Source organism: Arvicanthis niloticus, chromosome 2 (assembly GCF_011762505.2).
Source record: "Arvicanthis niloticus isolate mArvNil1 chromosome 2, mArvNil1.pat.X, whole genome shotgun sequence".
In the NCBI taxonomy this organism is placed as follows: Eukaryota; Metazoa; Chordata; class Mammalia; order Rodentia; family Muridae; genus Arvicanthis; species Arvicanthis niloticus.
In genome coordinates, this window is record NC_047659.1 from 147,402,146 (window position 1) to 147,427,822 (window position 25,677).

General features: G+C 41.3%; 1 protein-coding gene across 3 annotated transcripts in view; it reads right to left on the minus strand.

The window, feature by feature from the left end:
• Nucleotides 1-25,677, minus strand: part of Gmeb2 (glucocorticoid modulatory element binding protein 2) — a 44,716-nt gene that overhangs the window by 12,852 nt on the left and 6,187 nt on the right. For all 3 annotated transcript variants that reach the window (XM_034494428.2, XM_076930412.1, XM_076930411.1), the window contains exons 2-6: nt 20,618-20,790; nt 10,628-10,725; nt 9,778-9,905; nt 1,836-1,939; nt 517-674 (exon numbers count right to left, since the gene is read on the minus strand). In XM_034494428.2, coding sequence (XP_034350319.1) covers nt 517-674; nt 1,836-1,939; nt 9,778-9,905; nt 10,628-10,725; nt 20,618-20,748 — 619 coding nt within the window. In that variant the 5' untranslated portion in view covers nt 20,749-20,790. The remainder of the gene's footprint in view (nt 1-516; nt 675-1,835; nt 1,940-9,777; nt 9,906-10,627; nt 10,726-20,617; nt 20,791-25,677) is intronic.

The following is a 25,677-nucleotide window of genomic DNA, read 5'->3' on the forward strand; positions in this document are numbered from 1 at the left end:
ACCAAGCACCAAAGAACATGTATCTCCAATCCAGGAAAACCTTGAGTGGGAGACAGCAGGCCTGGGGACATAGGCCATCCATTCTTTATACCCCTCTATATGTGAATTACTATTTTAAAATGAAAATAACAGAAGTGTTTTAAGATTCCCTACAAGCAGACAGGTGGCAGTGGTACACGCCTTTAATCCCAGCAGTCAGGAGGCAGAAGCAGGCAAATCTCTGCGAGTTCAAGGCTAGCCTGGTATACAGAATGAATTCTAGGACAGCCAGGGCTACAAAGAAACCCTGTCTTGAAAAACAACAACAAGAAGAAAAAAACAAAAAACAAACAAAAGATTCCCCATTAGAAAACCCCAAAAAATCCCCAAATGTGCTTCCAGGAAAGCTACAAAGAAGGCTGACCTAACACTATAGAGCCCCATGTGGAAGGGAACAGACAAGGTGTGTGGCAGCCAGAGAGGACTGGTCAGGATAGTTGCAATTGACCTGCAAGGCTGACAACCTCTTGCACCTACCATCAGCTGCAGCTGGTGTGAGCGGGATGTACTCTGTGGATGTGGGGCTGCTCAGGGATACACGGGCCCCTGAGAGGTCAATCTTGGTGCTGCGGCAAGTATTAGAGCAAACCTTATCATGCTGGTAGAAGTCTAGCTCTCCAGAGTCCATGATCTTCCTGTGGAGAGGCCAGAGCAGTTCAGGTGAGACCTAACTGAAAATACCTCATCCACTGTCTAACTGTAGGGGCCAAAGTTGCCAACTGGTTCCACTGAGGTAGAAGATGAGCTGCAACTCTCACTGTGCACAAAGCTCAATGTAAGTGCAGAACAGGTGGCACAGTCACCCCAGGCCACACACACAGCATTTTATCCACAGGAGGGAGATGAAAATACTAGCTAGCAAGTATCTATATTTCGAGTATGGACCTAGGGAGCAGACCCACAGCTAACAAAGGTGGTGAGTGGCTTAGTACTGAAGAGGAGAGGTAGGAATCATTTCCAGGGACAGCCTTACCTTTTAGAAGGACAGAAAGGGAGTTACTCAAAGCTTAAATTAAGACAATATCTAAAGCTACAGTCACTTATTCTCACCTACCAGGGTCTTCCCTTCTAAATACTTCCTCTTGTCTCTTTGAGGTCTCAAATTAAAACTTGACCAGTTTCAATACGACCCATAAACAGAAGGCCAGAAGCTCTAGCTATACTTAGCCTATAGGCAGTGCTGGCCTGAGACAATTCTAACATACCTCCCTCAGCCTGTGGTTACAACAGCTATCCCATCAGACATTGCCTAGAAAACAGAGGGGATCCCAGAAATACAAGGCTAGGAGCTATGAGAAAGTATCCAGAGCTAATTTCTCTGAGGCTGAGTTCTGACTACTTAGACAGAAAACAGTACCTGAGGAAGTGGCTGCTTAGGAAGTGAGGTGGCACCAGTTGCTGCAATACTCCTAACAGAGCATGCTAAATTCCAGATGCACAGATATGGTGGCTCTTGGGTCATAAAAGAATGTGAGCCTGACATGTCCTAAGTACCTGCGCACTTTGCAAGGGACTTTAATGAAAAACAATAAAAAAGACAGAAGTAAAAGGTAGCATAAAGAGCTGTTAAAAAATTAAACCTAAATGCCTATCTACGTACAAACACCAGATTATATCCTTAAGTTTTAATAGTGATATATTCAACGTATACACACACACACCCCATCACCACCATTACCATCAAGTAAAGAATTAGCGGGAATTAAAATAAACTTAACTAAAATACCTCATCTTCAAAAATCTAAAACCAAAGGCTGCAAACCCCTCCCATCATCTCAAGCTGGTCAGATGCCCACCTGAGCATGATGCCATTCATCCGGATGGCTCTCTTCCAATCCTTCAAGGTAGATTTCCCTGCCAGGTGCACAAACTCCTTTGGGCTGATCACATGTTCATCGTACTAGAAAGAAACACAGTAGAGGACCTTCTCAGCCTGACACAGGCCTGGTGAAACTGCAGCACAACCTATTCTCCCTTCCTGCTCCAGGCTGCACTAGAGGTTCACAGCAAGAAAGAGAACCATAGCTCTATCAGCCACAGACCTCAGTAAGAACACTGATATAGTGTTCTATTGGAATATCCCCAGTAGCCAGTTCTCTACCTGATACTTGGCATGTTACAGCCACACAAAAACATGCATTATGTAGGAGATGAAGGGGCAGACCACAGCAGAGAAAAGAGTGCATGTACTCTTCCACTAGAAAAGACACAGCAAATCTTTCTTACGGATAACTTATTCCTTTAGTGATGTACACCCATATCACATCAGAAAAACGTGGTATTAATCAAAACACAAGCATATAGCCTACCTATGGATGACACGTTGCCTGGATGGGCCCACTAAGAAGCCACAGAAATGTAAACTGCACAGTGTTCTGTCTTGCATAGTGCTCACACATGTCCACCTCAAAGTTAGGAGAACCACATTCTTGACACAATAGTGTTCTGTGGTTTGCTAGGGCAGAAAGCTTAGAAAAGTAAAACATACTATTCATTTTTCTTAAGCAAGCAATGACTCTAAAACCAAAGAATGAAAATCAAGTTCAGATGAACCAGTTTCTGCAGGTAGCATGGTCACAACTGTCATGACCATCTGCTGGTGGAAGGGATGGGTCTGATTCCCTGATAGTCCATAGCCAGGAAAGAACTCTCTTTACACTGCTGATCAGCGCAGCACTGGAAGACCACTGTAGTGCCCAGCATCCAGCCCTTCATCCTGCAATCATCTCTACTCATCTGACCTTGCCTCCCTGGCTGATCCTGCTCATGTCTGCTGCTCTGGTTCCAGGAACCTATTCTGTTTGCTACCCCTTTGTAGTGGGAGATATTTGAATCTCCAACCCGAATAGAGCTGGTCAATGAAAACGGTAATTATGAATATATTCTGTAAGCCCTGATTGGGCAGATACCCCTACACTACTCTGTTCCCCAGCTATGAGACCCTTATTACTTGAGGGTTTTCCAGACCCTGCGTCTGTCCTTCTACCTCCTGCTTCCCAATCGTGTCCTCCTCCGTCGTCTTCTCTCTCCTCTCTTCTCCCCAGCAGTCATCGTCTCTGTCATCTTCCTCCTCCATTGTCTTCCTCCAGTTGTTCTCTCCCTGCTCTCTTCCCATCAACCTTTATTTCTCCACCTCCCCTTCCTCTGCCCAATCACTGGCTCCAGCTTTTATTTTACAAATTAAGATGGGCAGAAGGTTCACTAGAAATCACCTGTGTACTGATCACACGTCCTCTGCAGCCTTTCACTGGAAAGGGGAATTAGTATCAAAATACAAGGCCAGGGCTATCCACAACACCCCTTTCCTTTCCTCCTCTTATGTGGGATGATGGCTCACTCCATTTCTTCTCTTCATGCTGTATGCTGGGCCCTGAGCATTACTGTGTAGCTAGTATTCCCCTCTATTTAATTGTTTATTTATTTACTTGCTTATTTGCATTTGAGATATGATCTTGCTATGTACCCATGGCTGTCCTGGTAATTACTATGTAGTCCAGGTGGGTCTCAAGCTCACAGCCACTCTCCTGTTTCAGCCTCTCAAATGTTAGGATTCCTATTAGCATTTGTACCCACACCTGGCTACCCAACACTTCATCCCCATCAGTGTTTCATTTCTCTTACCCTCCATTCCTCCTTAGACCTATGTCTCTGTCTGGGATCTCTTGTTTTCTCTACATGAAACATATTCAGCACATTCTTTGGAAAAGATATGCTGATGGCAACTTAGTTTTGTCTGAAAATGTCTATTCCATACTTATGTTCAGGGATAGCTTTACAATAATTCGCTTGTATCATAGGGAAAATCTAGCACTATATAAACTCTGGCTCTATCTCACTGCTTTTCAGATTCTCCTGAGCAATCTCCCTCTGCTCTCTAGCCATTTCTGTTTGGGGGGTGGTGGGGTGGGATGTGTTGCTTATTTGTTGGAGGTATGATCTCACTGTGTAGTCCTTACTGGCCTAGAACTATGTAAACCAGGCTCACACTGAACTCAGAATTCTGCCTTGTCTCTGCCTCTTGAGTGAGTGTTTGGATTTAATATATGCACCATCATATTAACAAGCTGGTCCTTGTTATTTTATTTTGGGTATTGAAACCAGGGCCTCTCACATACTAGGCTATATCCTCAACTTTCTGGCCATTTTAAGAATCTTTGACCCTGTTATTTTGGAGCTTCACTATGATGTTATCTATGGGATACATATTTTTTATGTAATTTTTATTTTGATATAATTTCAAACTTATGGAATAATTACAAGGATAATTCAGGAACTACACTACACTTTCTTCAGAATCAGAGCTATTTCACTAGGCCCTTCTGTACCACTGCAATCTACAAAGACATGTATATGCATGTCTTCTAGACTGGTGAGAACTTTAGCCCTTGACCCCATAGTACATAGACACAGACTAGAATCAAGGTACTCTGATACAATCATGAAGCGGCTCCCCAGATCAGGAAATCACCAGTATATCAGCGTTTACCTGCAGTCCATATTCAACTACACCACTGTCCCAATTACAGCTTTTCTCCCTGTTTTGTCTTGATACTGAACTCAACCCAAGAATGACCACAAGGTTCATCAGAGTCGTTCATAAAACCGCTTCCCAAACTGCCTTTGTATTTCTTTACTTTGCATTTTTTAAGCATACAGGTCAGGCTTTTATTTTTGTTGTTGTTTTTTGAAAATTTATGTGTATGAGTATTCTTCTTGTATGTATGTATGTATGTATGTATGTATGTATGTATGTATGTGAGTGAAGCATGAATATGCCTGGTGCCTGAGCTGGTCAGAAGATGGCATAAGACACCCTAGGGGAAAAAAAAAAAAAAATATATATATATGAGAGAGAGAGAGAGAGAGAGAGAGAGAGAGAGAGAGAGAGAGAGAGAGAGAAAGAAAACTGCTATGTGGATGTTAGAAATTGAACCCAGATCTCTTAACTACTAAGCCATTTTACAATCTTGTTTTTGATGTTGTTTGGAGTTTTTGATGGGGGTTGTTTTTGATTTTTTGAGATATGGTTTCTCTGTGTAGCCTTAGCTGTCCTAGAACTTGTCCTACAAAGCTATATAGAGGCCAGGTAGGCCTCAAACTCACAGAGATGTCTTCCTCAGCCTCCTGAGTGCTGGGATTAAAGGCATGTGCCACTACTCCAGTTTTGTTTTTGTTGTTGTTTGTTTTGTTTTGAAAGCAAGGTTTCACTGTGTAGCTCTGGCAGTCCAAGAACTTGCTGTAGCCCAAGTTAACCGGGAACTCACAGAGATCTGCCTGTCTCTGTCTCCGTATGATAAGATTAAAGGCACATACTATACCATGTCTGGCTCTGCAGGTTGGGTATTTTATTATAGTTCTGTCTCCCAGTTTGTATTTGAAGTTTTTCTTGAGTCAGGAATTCCTAGCCCACCACTCCTTCCACGTTCACTGGTGGACCTTTTCAGGAAACCCTGCTTCTCTCTATGTCCATACCCAACAGAAGTAAGTGTACTTTATATAAGTAAGAAAAATTACATGAAATGCATTGCAATAAGCTTATCTTATTTTCCAGTCATCAAGCCATTGCCAAGGAGTCAGTAACCTCCAGGCCCCTTTCTTCCTGACACTGTATCCCAACTTCTGCTTTTTCTTGTAGCACTTTCCACAGACTATTTTTATAGACGAGAAAAGCGTTGAGTGTACACTATCCATATCCTCCATTTCGTTTAAACTTACTGTTGATAAAGTAAAGATCATGACTAGCTTCCTGATTTATATCTTCAGGATCCTTACTACTGTCCAAGGGATCACTGATGAACAGAATCTAAAGAAACTGTCAAAATTTTTTGGTGTGTGTATATATATGCATGTTTATACACATGAATTGAGGCCATATGTGATTTGAATAAGAATATGTACCATAGGCTCATATATTTGAATACTCGGTCCCCAGTTGGTGAGACTGTTTGGGAAGGATTGTGAGATCTGGCCTCCTTGGAGAAGGCATGTCAGAGGGGTGAGGTTTTAAACATTCACAGCACTGAACCTACCTACTCCTCTCCCCTCTCTCCTTCATGCCTGTGACTCAGGATGGAAGCTCTCAACTACTGCTCTAGTGACATGTCTTCATACCTGTTGCCATATTCCCCACCATGATGACCACAGACTCTAACCTTCTGGAACCATGAACCCCAATAAACTCCTTCTTTTATAAATTGTACTGGTTGTGTACATGGCAATAAAAAAGTAACTAAGACATTCACCAAACTTGGATCTTACTAATTTGAAAGACTAACTAGCCACAAGCCCCCAAAATTTTCCTGTCTATCTCTTTAAGTGTTGGAATGACAGTATGCACCATGATGCTTCTTTTTTAAAATATGGTACTAGTTTTTTTTTTTAATTAGAATTTAATTACAACATTTCTCCATTCCCTTTCTTCCCTCTAAATCCTCCCATATACCCTTCCTTGTTCTTTTTCAAATTTATGGCCGCTTTTCCCACAAATTGTTATTGCATGCATATATATACATATATAACTAAATATAACCTGTTCAGTCCATATACTGGTACTTGTATGTATGTTTTCAGGAGTAACTATTTGGTACTGGACAACCAATTGGTGTGATCTTCTCTAGGGAATCTAGGGATCTCCCACTCCCAGTTTTCCTCAACAGCCTACAATTCCTTGTGTAGGAGTGAGGCTCTGTGGATTTTCTCCATCCAGTTTAGCATGTACACTGGTATCATCCCTTTTCAGCTAATGTTGGAGTCATGTAGGTGAGACTTTGTAATTGTAGCTTCTGATATTACTAGAAGACACAAGCTCATACCAAACCTGCTGAGGGTGCCAGGGATTTGAACTCAGATCTTCAATCATGCATAGCAAACCCTTTACTAACTGAACCATCTACAGATCACAAAACATGTTTTTACTTGTTTGTTTTTTAGGTAGTACTGGAAATTGAATCTAGAGTCTTTTGGTTGCTAGACAAGTTGTGTGTGTGTGTGCGCGCGCGCGCCAGCAGACTGACATGCATATATATGCATTGAATTATATGCCCAACCATCTAATGACGGAATTTGCCTAAAATAACACTATGGTTCAACATCAGAATACAAGCAAAGTAACTCAACTGTGGGGTACAAGCCAGTACAAGAGCATTTGCCAGCTCCTTGCCAGAGCTTGGACTGGCTAAGGATGATCAGCTGAAGGTGCAAAGACTTTAGATCAGTTGTTCTCAACTTGTTGGTCACGACTCTTTTGGGGGTCTAACAACCCTTTCACAGGGGGTTGCATATCATGATTCATAACAGTAGCAAAATTACATAAAGTAGCAACAAAAATAATGTTATGGTGGGAGTCACCACAACATGAGGAACTGTATTAAAGGTTGCACACACCATTAGAAAGGTTGAAAACCACTTAAAAAAAAAAAAGATTTATTTATTTATTTATTTATTTATTTATTTTATATATGTGGGTACACTATCACTCTGTTCAGACACACCAGAAGAGGGCATCAGATCCCATTACAGATGGTTGTTATCCACCATGTGGTTGCTGGGAATTGAACTCAGGACCTCTGGAAGAGTAGTCAGTGCTCTTAACCACTGAGCCATCTCTCCATTCTGAGAACCAATTTTTTAGACACTTGTAGCTCATGGAAGCATAAATGAAGATTTTCTTGCAAGATGTAGAATTTACTTTCTGTCTTGTGTCACAAGTTTTAAAGTATCACAGCTTATATCATAATATGGAGTCTGCTTTTTAACTTAAACATTTACTGAAAAGGTGGGTATGGGGGACCTTATCTTATTCAAGTATTGTTATTTACTTTTCTCTTGTCATGCTAGGATTAAACTCAAGGCCTTATACATGCTAAACAAATGATCGGCCACTGAGCTCCAGCCTGCTGTTATTTATTTTAACATTAAGTTATTTCAGGGGGAGCCTTTCTGTTTATCTGGGAATCCTTTAGGTCTTTCAAAAGACAGACTGCAGTCTTCCCTCCTTATGAAGTCTTTAGCCTTCTTCCCTGCAGACAGATTTGCCATCTCTTTTCCTCCTGCCTTCACCTGCCACTTTCTTATATCTATGAACTGAGCTTTGGATGAAGTCTTTGGTTCTATCCTCCCAATCACTAACATGCTCTTCACTCATGTTCAGGCTTCTCTTCTATTACTGAGATAAATTTAAAGTAATTATTTGGAGTTGAGAGATGGCTCTGTTGGTAAACTACTTGCTACACAAACGTAAGGGATCTGTTTGGATCCCCAGTACCAACATAAGAAACTGGGTACAGTGGTACATGTCTGTAATCCCAGTTATGAACTAATTCTGTGTCTATACATGCTCATCCAAGGCACCTTGTTCCCTGTCCAGTGTTCTAATTTTATTTCTATGTGAGGCACTCCTCCTTAGAATTTTGTAGAAATTACATAAGGTAAAGGTGATTTCTTCAAAGAGGACTTTTCAACTATTTCTGTCAATTTTGGGGAGAAGTCAAGCCAGAAATTACTTAAAACTAAGCTTGTCTCTGATGGGGGTCCTAACCATACTGCCACAGGCCAGTGTTCTAAAGAGCAAGATCTGCTCTCGTTGCTAAAACTGGAGGTACCAGCATTCTGTTCAGGATGAACAGAGGAGGGCTGATGTCATGAATCTCATCAGTACCAATTTTAGAGAGCAGCCCCTCTCTAAACATATTCCATGAGGAACCCAAGGTTTCACTTTGTTACACCCAGCAGACAAAACTGAGATAACCCATGTCTTGAGCACAAGCAAGACTCAGCACTCTGTCTGTGTACTCTACCCACACTTGGGCCCTGGGATTGATGACTTTTAACTTTTGCCACCTTAAAATAGCTTTATGGTGGGATAGAGAGATGGTCCAGTGGTTGAGAATACTTGTTTTCTTGCAGAGGACCTGCATTCAATTCCCAGAACCCACATGATGGATCACAACCATTTATAACTCCAGTTCCAGGGGATTTGATGCCCTCTTCTGGCCTCCTCAGGAAATAGGCATGCATGTGGTACACATGTACATATGCAAGCAAAACATTCATACATATAAAATAGAATAACTAAACTTAAACCAGCTTTATGAATACATCTTAGTGAGCTGTTTCAATATAAGATGAATTTAGGTACTAAGCTACCATGTTGCCAGACAGAGAATACCTTTCCCACTTAATATCCCCTAGCTACTAAAAAAGTCTCTTCAGAGCACACCTCAGTCTGTCAAACAAAGCCACTTGCAACTCAGAGACCACTTCTACCAAATACCTAACAGAAATAATTGTACTTAATATAAATAAGAAAAATGGGCCGGGCGGTGGTGGCGCAAGCCTTTAATCCCAGCACTTGGGAGGCAGAGGCAGGCGGATTTCTGAGTTCGAGGCCAGCCTGGTCTACAGAGTGAGTTCCAGGACAGCCAGGGCTACACAGAGAAACCCTGTCTCGAAAAACCAAAAAAAAAAAGAAAAAAGAAAAAAAAAATGACAAGAACTACACTGTCATAAACTTATCCTCCTTCAAATTAGGTATTTCTTCTCACTAACCTGTCTCTGTTGCTTCACCTCAGCCAAAATTAGTCTTGCTTTTCCTCACTGCATTCATCGGTCCCAGAGATTATCTGTTGTGCCTCCTCTGCCTCCCCAGGCCCATAAGATTCAGCCTCTAGGTGGGTGCCACCCTCAACCCCCAAGCAGGAGGAAGTGCAGGTAAAGGTGTGCGCCTCACCTGACCCTCACCTGAACACATTTCACATTGATGCCAGGGCACACAAACTTCCTCCAAATGAGGTTAGCTCTGCTGTCTCCGCAAGTGATGGGGTACACAATTTCAGCCTCTAAGTTCTCCCCCTCTTCAGCCATCTTCACTTCTCACAGACACATGGACAAGAAAAAGTAGAAACAGAAAATCAGTTACAAACTTTCCAAAGCATTTCCTACAAATGAGGAAAGCAGCCATCAACCTGAAACCAAACTAAAGTCCAAGAAGGCTTTGAAACAGAGCCCAGAAGTAGGGGTTCCCATGAATCCCAAGGAGAATTTCAAATGAATCCACAAAACAGACTTAACTAGTTATCAGTAACTAATAACCATAATATTAATATAAGCTCATTAAACAATGCCCAATTGAAGAAACATGTTAGAAGACAAAATCAAGCCATAGTTGAAATGCTGTTAGGGACACAATTCTTAGGTATCCCAACTCTTTAATCTGGATGACACAAGGTCTCATAGATATTAAAAGAACACTTACAATCACTCACTGGTAGTCAAAGGAAATAGGGAGGAGACAGTAGCAAGACAATAAAATATAAAAGAGGAAAAAGCTACAAGATTTGGGGTGACTCTTCTTTCTTTTTTCCACCATTGGCTGGTAGAAGTAGTTCTTATTTCAGATACAATGTGATCCTCCCTCTTAAGAAGACCCAGGACCTGGTCTCTTATATGTTGGGGGAACTGACCAAACAACGGCCTAGTTAAACTTGGCTGCTACCTTAATTGCTGGACTGTCCTGTCTCTGCAACCAACAGAGTAGGCAGAAGGCAGGCTTCCCACCTAATACAGCTTCCCAGCAAATAGGGTTTCCTACCTAACACGGCTTCCTTGAGTTGTGAGGAGGCTGTAAAGGCAGCAGCAGCTGCAGCTGCTGCATTTTCTGTTTCCATGTTATCTTCTGTCAAATCACCCCTGGTAGACAGAAAAAAAAGAACATCAGAATCACCAACTGCATACTTTGTAGCCTCTAGCACACCTACAGTGTGGAAGGATGACTGTCAGTATTGACAAACCATTTATACTTTTCTAACTTTATTCAGAAATCGTGGTGGCTCTGTCACTCTCAGGAGAATAGGCAGCTTGTATTATCTGTTCCATTTTTGCTTGCCTCCAGTGCCCAGAATGGCATGGACAAGAAAAGCTAATGTGAGGAACTTACAGAAGTAACAGATGGTTATGTGGGACTTTAAAAACCCTCCTTTCTTTCCTTAGTAAAGTTTTCTATTTCCAATATAATAATTCATATTTTTACCAAAGTTGCTAAAAATATAAAATTTATATAGCTTTAGAAATCAAACTCTACTGAGCCATATACTCTGAAAAACAACATTTTTGAAAAAAGAAAAAAAAATTCATCTTGACCAACCTTTATCTCATACCAAAAATCTATTATGAGCAAACCAAAAGCAAAGGCAAAAGGTGAAAACACATAACACTGAAACATTTTTAAAAGGAGAAGATTAGTAGTATTAGTAGTTATAAATTGGTAATAGTTTTTCTTATATACAAAATCCAAAATCACAAAAAGGATAACTTTAGCTAAAATTCAAAACACCTGAGGATGCCTCTCAGCTCAGAGTACCTACCTAGCATGCACAAAGACCTGGATTTGATCCCCAGTACACATAAAACTGGGCATGAAGGTCCATGCCTGCCGTCTCAGAAGCTGAAGGTCATCCTCAAAAATACAGTAAATTTGAGGCTACAAGATCCTATTTCAAAATAAACAATCAAAAATAGAGGCCAGGGCCAGTGAGACAACTCAGCAGGTAAAAGCACTTGTTGCCAAAACCATCAACCTTAGATCAATCCTCAGAACCTAGTCTTTTGACCTCCATACACGCGCACACACACACACACACACACACACACACACACACACACACTCACATGCATGCACGCACGCACACACACACAATTAAATTAATTAATTAAAAAAAATAGAAGCCAGGATAGCAGCATATACTTAGGATTCCAACACTCAAGAGAAGAAACAAGGGGATCACTCTAAGTTCCAGAGAAGCCTAGTCTACGTGGCTCATTCTAGACTATCTGAAGCTATATATCAAGACCCCACCTCAAACATCCTCCAAAATTAAAAAGAAATTAATAAATAAAGTTAGGAGCTAAAGAGGTGGCTCAAAGGTTAAGAGTATTTGCTACTTTTACAGAGGACCTTGGTTCAATCCCAGCACCCATATTGTAGTTCACAACTACCTGTATCTTCAGTTACAGGGGCTCTAGTGCCCTCTTCTGACCTTTACAAGCACTCTATGCACATGGTACATTAGAATACATGCAGGCAAAAGACACATATATACATATACGATAAAAATGTAAAATTCTGTCTCTTTGTTTTGAGACAGGGTCTCACTATGTAGCTTTGGCTAGCCTTGAATTCACAAAGATCTACTTTCCTCTGTCCCCCAAATACTGAGATTAAAGGTGTATGTCATTACACTCCATAAACAAACAAACAAATAAACAAACAAATAAACAAGATTAAGGTCCTGGATTTGTGAGAAAGCTTGATGACCTGAGTTCAATCCCTAGAACCTATGCAAACATGGAAGGAAGAACCAACTACTCTAAGTTGCTCTCTAACTTTCACACAAATACCATGGCACACACACAATAAATTAAAAACAAAACAACAAAAACCCCTTTTAGTATAGAGGGAAAAACACCATAAAAAGTTTTTGTTGTTGTTGTTTTCTTTTTGAGACAGTTTTCTTTTTTTCTTTTCTTTGTAGCCCTGGCTGTCCTGGAACTCACTCTGTAGACCAGGCTAGCCTCCAACTCAGAGATCCACCTGGTGGTGGGCTTCATTGTTTTTTGGCCATGATGAGGCAGAAGAGATATGACAAAGACAAAGTTGCTTCCTTTGCTGGGATTAAAGGCATGCACCCCCATCACCCAGCCCTATAAACAACTTTTTAAAAGAGAGGACATAAGGAGGACAGTCTACCAAAGTCCAAGACCACAGTCATCAGAAACCTGTGAAAAGATTGTCTCTAATTCCTAAGAAATGCAAATAAAGACAGTAGTGAGAGCTGGGATGGTCAGTAGTTGAGTGTTTACCTAGTGGTGTCAAGGACCTGGGATCAATCTCCAGCACTGGAAGTAAAAAAAAGATGAGTGAAAAACCACTTTCACCTAGATGGTCCAAAGATAGATATATCTATCACCAACATTTGTGGGAAAAGGTGGATGGGCTGATAAGGTTGGTCGTACAGGAGTAGAACAGCAGCATCCCAGCACAGCTAGAAACACCCAAAAGGGCACACGTCATGGTTTAGATATAAGGTAAGGTAGTGTTGAAGGCTTAGTTCCCAATAGAGTAGTATTCAGAGCTGGAACTTTTGGGGGAAGTGACTGGATCATGAAGAATCTGACTTTATTAATTAATCAATCACTTAATGAATGATAATATGATGGCATTGTTAAGAGGTTATAGAAAGTAAAAGTCTAATTTTAAAAAGTAGATCATTGGGAGTATGCTCTAGAAGGATGTAGCCTGTCCCGAGATCTTCCTGTCATTTTCTGTCTCCTAGCTGCCAGGGAATGAACAACTTTGCCCTGTCATGTCCATTTGCCACAATATTCTACCTCACCATGGCCGAAAAACAATGAAGCCCGCTATCATGCTCTGAAAACACTGAAGTCATAAACTCAAACAACCTTTTTTCCCTTTTAAACTGTTTCTCTCAGATATCTGTTACAGTGATGAAAACGACTAACAAGTAGTAGCAGTATCCCCTCCCTCCAAACTAAAACCCATGTGAGGTGCTTTGTCCATTACTTATAAAACACATGTCCTCTGACCTACTCTCCCGACTACTAGGAATCAATTCTACCCAGTATCACTGCTTAGACATGTGCAAAGTCAATGTAAACCGCCTCAGTCAGGAACCGTACCTATTCTGGAGACGGGGAGGCTGTACAGACAATCTGGAGAAATCTAGTATGACAGAGCTCATGATAACGAATGTGGAGTGTATGCACCTATCTATACAGGTTCCATTCCACCCACATATATCAGGACTGGCTGTGGGCATTCTTTTTATTCCCTTGACTTCCTTTAAGATAGAGCCTCATGACAGAGGTCTTGTAAGTGCTAGATCTCAGAAAGGGGACACAGAGCTCACAAATTCCCAGTTGACCATAATCTATAGAAAAAAGGACATGGGCCAACAAGCTGAGTCAAGGTAGAGTCAGTATCTGTTTGGTAGGAAGCCAGGCCCCAAAGAACGATTTTTCAGCAGATCTCAAAAAACTGTGAATCAGCCAGGTAGAAGTAGCTTGCTTAGTGTTCGAAGTGGGCTGTGGATCCAAGAGTTTCCTCTTGTGAGGCAGGGAATTAGAAGGTACCTCTGGCAGGGCCAAGGTTGGGGAAGCCCTTTGGATCTCCCCCCTTCTCTTCTCCCTCTAGCTCCAGGCCCCATTCCCCCCCCCCTCCTGGCCCCACCCTGCTTGCTCTGGTTCAAAGTACACTGTAGTTATCTTCAGACACCCATATGAGGGCATCAGATCTTATTATGGATAGTTGTGAGCCACCATGTAGTTGCTGGGATTTGAACTCATGACCTCCTAAAGAGCAGTTGATGCTCTTAACTGATGACCATCTCACCAACCTGCCCTTTGGATCTTTAGACAGTGGAGAGATATATCAGGTTCATATATTATATAGAATATTCTGGCAGTAGAATAAAGAACAGGTTTTAGGGGTAGGAAACAGGCTGAGAAAACACTTAAGGGTAGGAAGAAACCTCAGCACCAGAAAAGACTGAAGATCAAGGGACAAAAGCCAAGGACCATGGTACCAATAAAAGACCACATGAAGATACGTTGTCTTAAGTCTGCACAGCACAAGAGTCAAGCTCATGATCCTGGGAAAAGAGTAAAGCAGTGCATGACAGAAAAGGTAATTGTGGAATACCCAGATAGAATCTGGTTAGGAGATTGTCAAAGTCTCCACTCATAGAACCCGCACGCAGAAATGCCTAGGCCCCTGAGGCTTAAGGATACACACAGGAAAACCTGCTTACAGGCCATACCTAGAAGCATCTTTCTCATAGCCCTGCAGCCAGTGCCCCTCATGGGCAGCCATTGTCCTAGCTGAGTTTTCACTACTTCTTTTTTGTTTTATCTTGTAGGATTTTGTTTTGAGACAGGGTTCCATGTAGTTCAGGTTAGCCTTGAACTCCTTACAAGGTCCTGATCTTCCTGCCTTTACCTCCCAAGAGCTGGCTGTTATTAAAAGTGTGTACCACCATACCATTCTTGGGTTTACTGTGTTTGGGTTTTTTGCTTTTGCTTTTTGTTTTTTTTGAGATAGGCTTTCACTGTATCACCATCACCGTATAGCCCTGGCTGACCTGGAACTCAAAAATCTGCCTGCCTCTGCCTCTCAACTGCAGCTATTAAAGGTCTGAGCCACAACATCAGGCTGTTTACTACCTCTGAACGTCACATGAATCACAGATGTACCTTCTCTGGGTCCTCTCTCCTTTACTAACAGGTCTATGATATCCATGGCTGCTTGCAAAGCTGTAGCCTTCTGTCCTGTGCTAGATGGTGTTCAGTCTACAGGATGTCCACAATCATTACTCAAGCAATGGGCAATTTTCTAAGCAAGTCTGCAATTCATCAGAGGTCAGAGCTGGGCCCAGACAAGGGATTCCTCAATGAAAATTCTTGTGAATAAGAGGGTCCTGGACAGCCAGCCCAGAGGTTAAGAGCTGCTGTTCTTCCAGTGGACCTGGGTTCAATCACAAACACCCATAGGGGGTTCACAGGGGCTGTCTGTAACTCCAGTTCCATGGGATTCAAACTCCCTTCTAGCATTCTACCCAAAAGATGCCTAAGTGGTATACAGACATACATGTAGGCAAAACATCCATATAAATATCCAAATAAAAATTAACTAAGAGGGTCCCTAGGAAGATAAGGAAAACAAAGGTAGTGTGAGATATAGATGATTCCTGGAAACAGCAGTTAAGGCCTAAGGCCAGGGTACCACTGTTTGGCAGCCTCAGATATCCAGAACCTGGAGAGGCTGCCTACAGTAGTAGCGCAGTATGGACAACATGTGGCTAGAAAACACTCTCAGACTTAATAGACATCCTTGGGAAGGCAATGGGTATTAAGAACAGACTAAGAGTACAGGAAGAGGATGGTACTCTGGGTTAAAACACAAGGTACTCAGGTGAGCAGTTGTGGCATTCGACTTTAATCCTAGGAGGCAGAAGTAGGTGATCTCTATGAATTTGAGGCCAGCCTGGTCCACAGAGTGAGTTCCAGAGCAGTCAAGGCTACACAAAGAAACCCTGTCTCGAAAAACCAAAAAAAAAAAAAAAAAACCCAAAACAAACAAACAAAAAAGACAAAAAACCCAAAACTACCCATAGGCTACTCACTACAGAGAAGAAAGAAGAACCCAGAGCTATATCATGCATGCATACTAGGGCACACTTGCCCAGTGTGAGACCTCATGGTTAAAGTCCTACCACAGCCTCCCGCCTAACCACTCCCCTCACAGATTCATGTACCAGGTACTTACTTACTCTACATTAGCATCTAGAAAGCTCAGGAAATAGTCACTGAGCAGCAGGCACATCTGTAGTAAGTAAGAACTTAACCTGATCTCTCCTGTGGAGTATTTGATGTTAGGTCAGCTCACTACTTCCCAATCCTCAAGATGTATTTTACCTTGAGAATGAGTTGAATAGAAGTACAAACTTGAAATCTAATTTTCGAGAGACACATTAAGAATGGCTCCGAATAGGCTGGAGAGATGGCTCAGTGGTTAAGAGCACTGACTGCTCTTCCAGTAATTTCCTGAGTTCAAATCCCAGCGACCACATGGTAGTTCACAACCAACTGTAATGGGAACCAATGTCCTCTTCTGGTGTGTCTGAAGACAGCAACAGTGCACTCACATACATTAAATAAATGAAAGAAAGAAAGAAAGAAAGAAAGAAAGAAAGAAAGAAAGAAAGAAAGAAACAAACAAAGAAACAAAGAAACAAAGAAAGAAGGAAAGACTGACTTTTAATTAATGATGGTGCACATCATTAATCCCAGCCTTCAGGAGGCAGATTAATGTCAGTCCAGGGTAGTCTGACTTACATAGAAAGTTCTAGGCCAGCCAGGACAATTCTTCCTAATTCTCAAACACTTTAACATAGTTTCTCAGTTGTGGTGACTCCACATAAAACTATTTTCAGTACTACCTCATAACTGTAATTTTGCAACTATTATGAATTATAATGTAAATATCTGGTATGTAGGATATCTGTTATACAACTCCTGTGAAGAGATGTTCGACTCCCAAAAGAGTCTCAACCCACAGGTTGAAAACCACTGATTTAGACAGACCTTATCTCAAAACAACAAAGAATTACTCTGATCTGAACAGTAATATTAAGTGTGAACACCCGGACTCCAAGAAGTCTGCAACTTGGAAAGGAAACTATCCTCCCTCCTCAGCCAGAACTTTGGATAAAGCGGAGGACAATGACAGAATCAAAATTACACCTTGTCCAAAACAAATTCTTCCAAGGAAGGAAGTCAGGAGCGGGGGTGGGGAAAAGAGACCCATAACCTTTAGTTGTGCTATTTAGGGAGAGTCTACAGCTCCTGACTTGGGAGTCAATAGAAAACCCAGTAAGGTCATTAGCAAACAATGGGCCAGCATTAGATGGAGATGGCTGAGGAAATGAAGTGAAGATCAAGAGGGGAAGTTCCTCCATGGATGTGGACAATCCCTCTGCAGCACAACCTGTAGGACTGTCTCCCCAGCTCTCAGCAAAGATGCTAACAAATGGCATTTCTGTCCACACATCACATAAAAAGGTACACTTTTCCTAAACATGTGAACTCCTGGCTTTCTGTTGAAAACTGCTCTTTTCAGAAGGAGGCAGACTTTGCTACAGTATGGTGGTAAGTGGGAACAATTCTGCCGGGCTTTTTTTTTTTGGGGGGGGGGGAATATTTTATTTACATTTCGGATACCATCCTCTTTCCCCATTTCCCCTCCCTAGAAAACCCCCATCCCATGCCCCCTTCTCCTTTTTGCATTTTAAATGTTAATCAAAGGCTTTATAAGTTTGGTAATGCTCAATATCAATCAGAAGTGTAACCCAATACCCAACCTAGATATATTAACTATCTTTGACTGGCGGAGACATGTGAACATCCATGTTCCCCACCCCCCATCCTCCTCTCCTTCTCTTCCTCCTCTTCTTACTCCTCCCATGTTAGTTCCTCCTACATATCACCCTTCCTGATAAAATAGAACTTACTCTCAAAATACAATTAGAGCATAACTATACCAATTTGTGTCAGTAAGGTACAAGATAGACCTAATACCCAATCCGTCATTTTATTGAGTAACCAGAACCTCTGTCATCTCTCCTAACTAAAAGACTTAGTTCTGAACTGGCTTTTTTCTTGGCTTTAGAATGAATGCCAGCTGAAAACCATCCTCTCAAATCTTTTCTCTCAAAGTAAATAGCCAGGATTGGCTATGAGACCATAGGTCTTCAACCCCATCAGAAATCCAGAATGACTGAGTTAACTGAAATTATGGGAAGCACAAAGCATAGCTTCTAAAGCTTAGCCAATTTATAGAGACCTCTGAACACCTGGACAGTCCCTATACTACAAAATGTTGGAGCATCTGATCTTCAGCCTTCTGGCCCAGGATCATCTGACAGACCTAGTGATGCAGAATTATTAAGGGCTGATTATTCTGTCTTTCTGCCAGGCTTTCTAAGTAAAGAATACTCCCAGGTCTTCCCAAATCAGGAAGGAAATTAGTTCCCACAAAGAAATTAACTAGTCTCTACTTCACATCTTTTTCTTTTCTTTCTTTCTTTCACTCTCCCTTCCTTTTCTCTTTCTTTCTCTCTTTCTTTCTTTCTTTCTAATAACATGCAACAAGAGTTAAGTCTCATTTTCCAACTAGTAGTATAATGAAAACTCTTCCTATCAAAAATAGAAAGTTCCCTGTCCTTCAGGATATGCCTGCTTTGATGCTACACCGGTTCTTCCAAAGGAGGAATTCACAGCCTCCTCCGTTCTGCAGAAAGAAGTGACAACTGGGGCAGCATGCTACCACCTTTGTACTAAGGCCACAGATGGAAGAGTTCTTATCTTTCATTGTTTTTTGCATCAATCAAAGGAATCATTTATTATTCTCCCACTTAACTCAGGCAAACTTTGATCAATTTACTATGGGATGGAGAAGACTCTATAGTTCCCAGCCCTGACAAGTAGAACTTTCCACAGTGAAGACAAACTCAAGCGGGTATCTTGATATGTGGTAGTCACATGCAGAACCTGTGTTGTAGTTATGGAGTGAGGTCACCCATACACACCAAGAAAGCAAAATCCATTGGTTACTCTAGTCCATGAAGTTCTGTGATAGTCTATCGTATAATTTCATGTAGCTAAGACAGTAATTATATCAGGGTTGGAACTTATGTTTCTCCCTAAATAGCATAGAAGGCTGGGACAAAAGGAGACGCTAACTACTAGGCCTCATGGCAGAGGAAAGAAACCTCTATCTTAGCAATTTAGAAGGTAGAAAACTTGTTTAATGTGTAGATCTCACAAGGAACATCTTGGGCAAAACTGTAGAACTTATAGGGAGTATAGGGATTGAACTATTTCATATCTCCAACTGTCAAAGGTTTAGGGCAAAACTGTGTGCCTGTAAGAGCTTCTACTTTGCTCTCCAAAATTCAAGATAGCACCTGGCCAAAGGCTCCAACAACCTTCAGGACCTAACCAGAAAAGCAGATAGAGGCCCACCTAAAAGAATTCATCACATGGCTTTTGAAGATGTATTTATTTTATTTATATGAGTGCATTGTAGCTGTCTTCAGACACACCAGAAGAGAGCATCAGATCCTATTATAGCTGATTGTGAGCCACCATGTGGTTGCTGAGAATTGAACTCAGGACCTTTGGAAGAACAGTCAGTGCTCTTAACTGCTGAGGCATCTCTCCAGCCCTCAAGCTTCCTCTTAAAAATTCACTGTCAGTTGTGAACCAAAAGCTTACCTAGGCTCCAGGAAAAGTCAAGTTCAGTATGACAATACCACACACAAGATGCAGCAAAGACAAGACAAAAGCCCAGGGACCAAGTCTCTTAGAACAGAAAGAGCAATAAGTTCCACAGCCCCCAACTCTGCCCTCATCTTACCCCTTGTCAGGGGCAGGAACTCTTCTGCCCTCTCCTTACAATTCTGTCTATAAATGATAAAAGGAAGATAAAGTTTGATAAGTGTGAGTCAGGTGTGATAACAGCGGCACATGCTCTTTGTCCCAGCACTAAGGAGACAGAAGCAGGTGGATCTCTAAGTTCAAGGCCAGCCTGGACTACAGAATAAGTTCCAGGACTACACAGAAACCCCTGAAGCCCCATCCCCTCACCCCCAAATAATTTGGTTAGATGTGACATTTTAGCCAAGTAATTGACAATAATGACATCTAGAACAAGAGGTGATAAAGAAAATATGTAGTTCCCTTTGTTCCATTTATCAGAAGAGGTATCACCAAGAGATTGAGAGCCGTATTGCAGTGATGAGCAGTGATGAGCGAGCAGTGATGAGCTACCCCCTAGAATCTCTACTGATCCTATTGCTTAACATCCTTTGTACTTCACCTTTGTGCCTAAGACATGCTGGGTTCAACCTTAGGATCTTATATGTAAAGAAATCTTGAATCTCAACCCTACACCTGGCATACCAAGCTGTGCCACTAAAACCTAGCAGGATGAAGGCTTAGTTCTTACCCGTGAGGAGCTAGATTCGTTGTTACAAGCACTGTCTTCACTTCCTCTACACCACTGCCATCAACTGCAGTGTCTGGAGTTGTCACAACCACTACCTCCTCCATGTGGACGCTCACATCTGGGGTTGCCATGGCTCAGAAGACAGCAGTGTCACTTCTCCAGAGTCTGAAGTCCTAGAGCAAAAAAAAGCAGGACACAGATTATATGGTCAATTCCACACTGGTACAACAGAATAGTCCAGGGCTGAGGTACAGCTTAATGGTAGAGCACTGTCTACTACATGCCAGGCCCTGGGTTACATCTCCAACACTGAAAAATTATTTTTTTATGATGGTGGTAGTGTACCACCATCATATGCACCAAATTCAGAATGGATGTCTTCCTCACTAGAGGACTATGTCTCAAAAGCTTGGAGATACACTATGCTCTATGCCAGGCCCAGGATGGACCAAGTCATGAAATGTTGGGGTATACACAGCATAGGTTTCTAGCCAGAGAACAAAAAAGAGCCCCTAAAGTCAGAGTGGGACATGGTATGGACAGGAAGAACATACTCTATACAGCTACACGGGATCCTCAGATGTTGTGTGGACTCAACCCTACATGGCAAAAACAGTGGCTTTGCATACTGACATACAGAGCAGACTGCTAGGATGCTTAGAATCTATAATGAATCACCTGGGAGATGGGCCTCTGCCCATGCCTAATGTAGGATTATCCTGATTACCTTAATTGATATGAGAAGACCCATCTCAATTATGAATGGGGCTATTCTCTGGGCAGGGAACCCTGGACTGAAGCTAAGAAGCACACATGCATTTGTTGCATTTTCCTTGTGACCAGCCACTTAAAGCTCCTTCTGCCTTAACCTCCTTGCCATGATGGACTGATTGTACCTTGAGCTGTGACCTGAAATAAATCCTTTCTCGATTACATTACTTTTGCCAGGGTATTTTATCACAGCAACAAACAAACAAACAAAAAAAAAACAGACAAAAAAATGAATGAACAAACAAACAAAAAAAAATGTAAGACAACCACAGTTAGGCTTCAGTCTGGGCCATGGACAGTATTCACAGGACTGGTAATCTGAAAATAAAGCTGTCTACAGCATGATGGAGTAAAGTAAACACTCCCTGGCCAGGTGTGGTGGCACACACCTGTAATTCAAGTCTTTAGGAGGCTAAGCAAAGAGGATCCCAAGATTGAGGACAGCATACAGCATGTATTACAGAATGAAATCCTGTCTCAGTCAGGGCTTGCCAGATGGCTCAGGAAGTAAAAACTCCTTTTTACTAACAATACTGACAACCTAAATTTGATCTCTGAGAGCTACCTTAGGAGAGAACTGGCATAAGTTATCCTCTCATGACTACACATGCACTATAAAATGTACATGCACATATGCACGAACATGTACTATAAATAAATAAATAAATGCAATTTTTTAAAGGTTTACAATAAACCATTTGGCCCAACCAACTAGGTCCAGCCCCTACTTCAGGAAAAATATCTGCACTCTGTGAGACTAAAACAATACCAACTTCATACATTAAAAGTATTCAGATATAATTTAAAACTGCTTGACAGCTAAGCATAGTGGGCACGCCTTTAATCCTAGCACTCAGTAGGCAAAGGCAGGCAGACCTCTCTTTCATAGAGCTTGGAGTGAGTTCCAGGACAACCAGGACTACAAACAGAAACTATGTCTCAAAAAATTCAAATAAACAAACAAACTGGTTGACATACAAAGAGCCAGGAAAAACAGATTACTCTCAAGGAAAAAATAATGAAGAGACACTTACTCCAAGATGATTACTGTAGTCAACAGAGACGTGTAGACAACTAACTACACCACCCTCCAAGAGTAAACCAAATATACCTGCACAGAGGTCTGGGCACAAACAGAAGTTATCACAAGTCAAAATTTTAAGAATAAAACATAAGCAGAACTGTAGATATTTGAGTGTAGAATGCTTTCTTAATATGCTCAAGGCCCAGGTCCACTTTCAGCCCCACCCAAAAATAAAAGATCAATAAAAAATAAATACAAAATAAAACAACCCTGGACGGGATCCATGATAGCATTCAGACAACAGAAGCCAGGAACACAACACAAAGCCTAAGAAGTTATGCAGTCTGAGCATCAGGGAACAGGGTGAAAAACAGGCTCAACTGAGCGTCACAAAGGTGTGCCAAGACCATATGCTAATGTGTCTGTCACTGGAGTTCTAGAGCAAAGAAAGAAATGCATTGTGCTGAAAAAATACTTTAAGATACACTTGCTGAACATAGCCAGGCATGATCATAAACATTTACACACTTGTAACCTCAGCACTCAAGAGGAAAAGGCAAGAGGTTTACTATAAATTCAAGGCCAGCTGAGTGACAGATCAAAATTCTGCCTTAAAGAAAAAAACAAAGAATTGCTAGATGTTACCCAAATTTAGTGAAAGACAAACATGTGTTCCTAGAAGATGGTAAACCTTCATGGGCATATCCCAGTTAAAATCAAGTTGAAAAAATAAAAAAATCTCCAAATACCAAGTAACAAAGTACATTTTATTATATGGTAACTGGAGTCCTCACAAGAAACTACAAGGGCTACAAGGTGAAGAACAATTTATGCTCTTTTTGGTCCTAGAGAACAAACCCAGGGCCTCCTGCATGCCCTCTTTCTACTTTTAAAAAAAAAGATATATTTATTTTTACTTTAGGTTTATGAGTATTTTGCTTGCAAGTATGTATATGCATCACATGGGTTCCTGGAGCTCATAGAGACCAGAAGACAGCATCAGATCCCCAGGAACTAGGGTTACAAATGGTCATAAGCTACAATGTGGTCGCTAGGAGTCAAACCCAGGTCTCTGGAAGAGAAGCAGGTGCTCTTAAGCCTGAGCTGTCTCTCCAGCTCCTTGTTTTTACTTTTTGAGATAAGGTCTCACTAAATTGGCTAGGCTGGCTTTGAACTTACAATCTTCCTACCTTCACCTCTAGAATTGCTAGGATTATAGGCAGGGCCACTAGACACTACAAAGAATATTTTTAGTGTGCCAAAGAAAGTAACTGGCCAGCCAGACTTGATGGTTTACATCTGTAATCCCAACATTCTCAAGACTAAGGCAAGGGGATTGCCATGAGTTCTAGGCCAGCCTAGAACTAAGCCAGCTACAAAGTCTGGCCTAGTCTCAAAAAGAAAAATAGGAAAAAGGAAGTAAAGACAAGACAGATTGATGAGTGAATAGGCTACCTACCCAAGTATCTATAACAGGGCCAGCCAGGGGCTCAGCAGGTAAAGGCACCTGCCACCAAGCCTGGTGATCTGAGCTGGATACCTAGGATCTACATGGTAGAAGGAAAGAACTGATTTCCTCAAATTGTTGTCTGACTTTAACACAGGTACTGAGGTATATGCACACATGTGCTAAATAAATAAATAAATAAATAAATAAAGTATTTAACAAGGGCCAGAGATAGGCTTAATTAGTAAAGTACTTGCCTAATATACTAGGTCCTGAATTTGGTTCCCAGCACCTCATAAACTGGGCATGGTAGGCACATGCCAGTAATCATGGCACTTAGGAGGTAGAGAGGCAGAAAGATAAAAAGTTCAAGGCTAGATTCAGGAGACCTCTCCTCAAAATGAGAAAAAAAAAATGCATAATAAGCTAGCTTTCGTGATCTGAGCAGACATGCAGAATAAGCTAAAGTAGAACTGCTTACGTCCAGGAATGTGAGAAAAGCCTGGATAACAGAAAGAGACCTGGTTTCAAGAAAAACAAAACCAAATTACACTTGAATTATAGTTGAAAGCAAAAATTGTTTAACATTGTCTGGTATGCAGATATATAGAGAACCACTACCACAGGGTGGGGGACTACTACAAAAGAAGTAGGGAAGGAAGGGTTCTGTATAGTAACCTTTTTGCCATTCTTTGTCAATGATAGCACATTCTTTTAGGTAGGCTGTAAAAAATGCAGGTGTATAGAAGTTCTTTATATTCTAGACAGTGGAACATTATTATCAAAAATTAAAAAAATGAGCCCTCAAAGGGTTAGAGCTAAAAGGCATGAAACAAAAAAAGGCACAAGTTACTCAGTGAAAGAAGCCACCTCTTGTAGGATTTTTCTCTCTGACATTAGGGAAAAGATACACTATGGAAACACTAGTTACCAGGCAGGGGAGAGAGAGAACAATGGAGCAGAGGCTCTCTTGGGTATGGAAGTTATTCTTCACTATACTATAAGGGCAGGCCATATAATTATGTGTCATTGAGCCCTACTATACACTGTGGGCTCTGAGTGACATGTCAGTATAGGCTTATCAACTGCAGCATAGATTCTGCAGAGTTTCCCAATGAGAGAATCTGGGAAAGGAGGAAGAACATATGGGAATTGTTACTATGACAAACTTCTTGTTGCTATGATAAGAAAAACAACTAAATTGGTTCATAATTTGAGGGTACGGTCTGTCATGGTGAGAAAGTCATGACATCAGAAGCATGAGGCAGCTGCATTCCAGTCAGGAAGTGAGAGAAATGCTGGTGTTCTGCTCCCTGTCTCCTTTTTCTAGTCTAGGACCCTAATCCATGAAATGGTGCCACCAACAGTTACAGTGTGTCTTCCCACATCAACCTAAGCTCCCTCCAGAGGTTGGTTTCTAAGTGATTCTAGATTTTGTCAAGTTGATATTAACCACCAAAGGGAATTCTGTACCTTTCTCTCAAATTTGCCATAAGCCTACACTGCCCTAAAAATTAAGCTACTAATTTTAAAGAGAGAGAGAGAGAGAGAGAGAGAGAGAGAGAGAGAGAGAAAGAGAGGAATGGAAAATACAATGGAGAAAAAAATACAGACTACATACTGAAAAAAAATTTATAAATATTAATTCTGATAAATAACTTGCAACCAGAATGTATAAAGAATAAGACTAACCACCCAAATTCAAGAATGAGTAAAAGACTAGATTAAACATGTTTCATGAAGATATAAGAATGGGAAATAAACATATAAAAACATTCAGCATAGGCTAGGCTTTCCTAAATTGTACGAAGTCCTGGG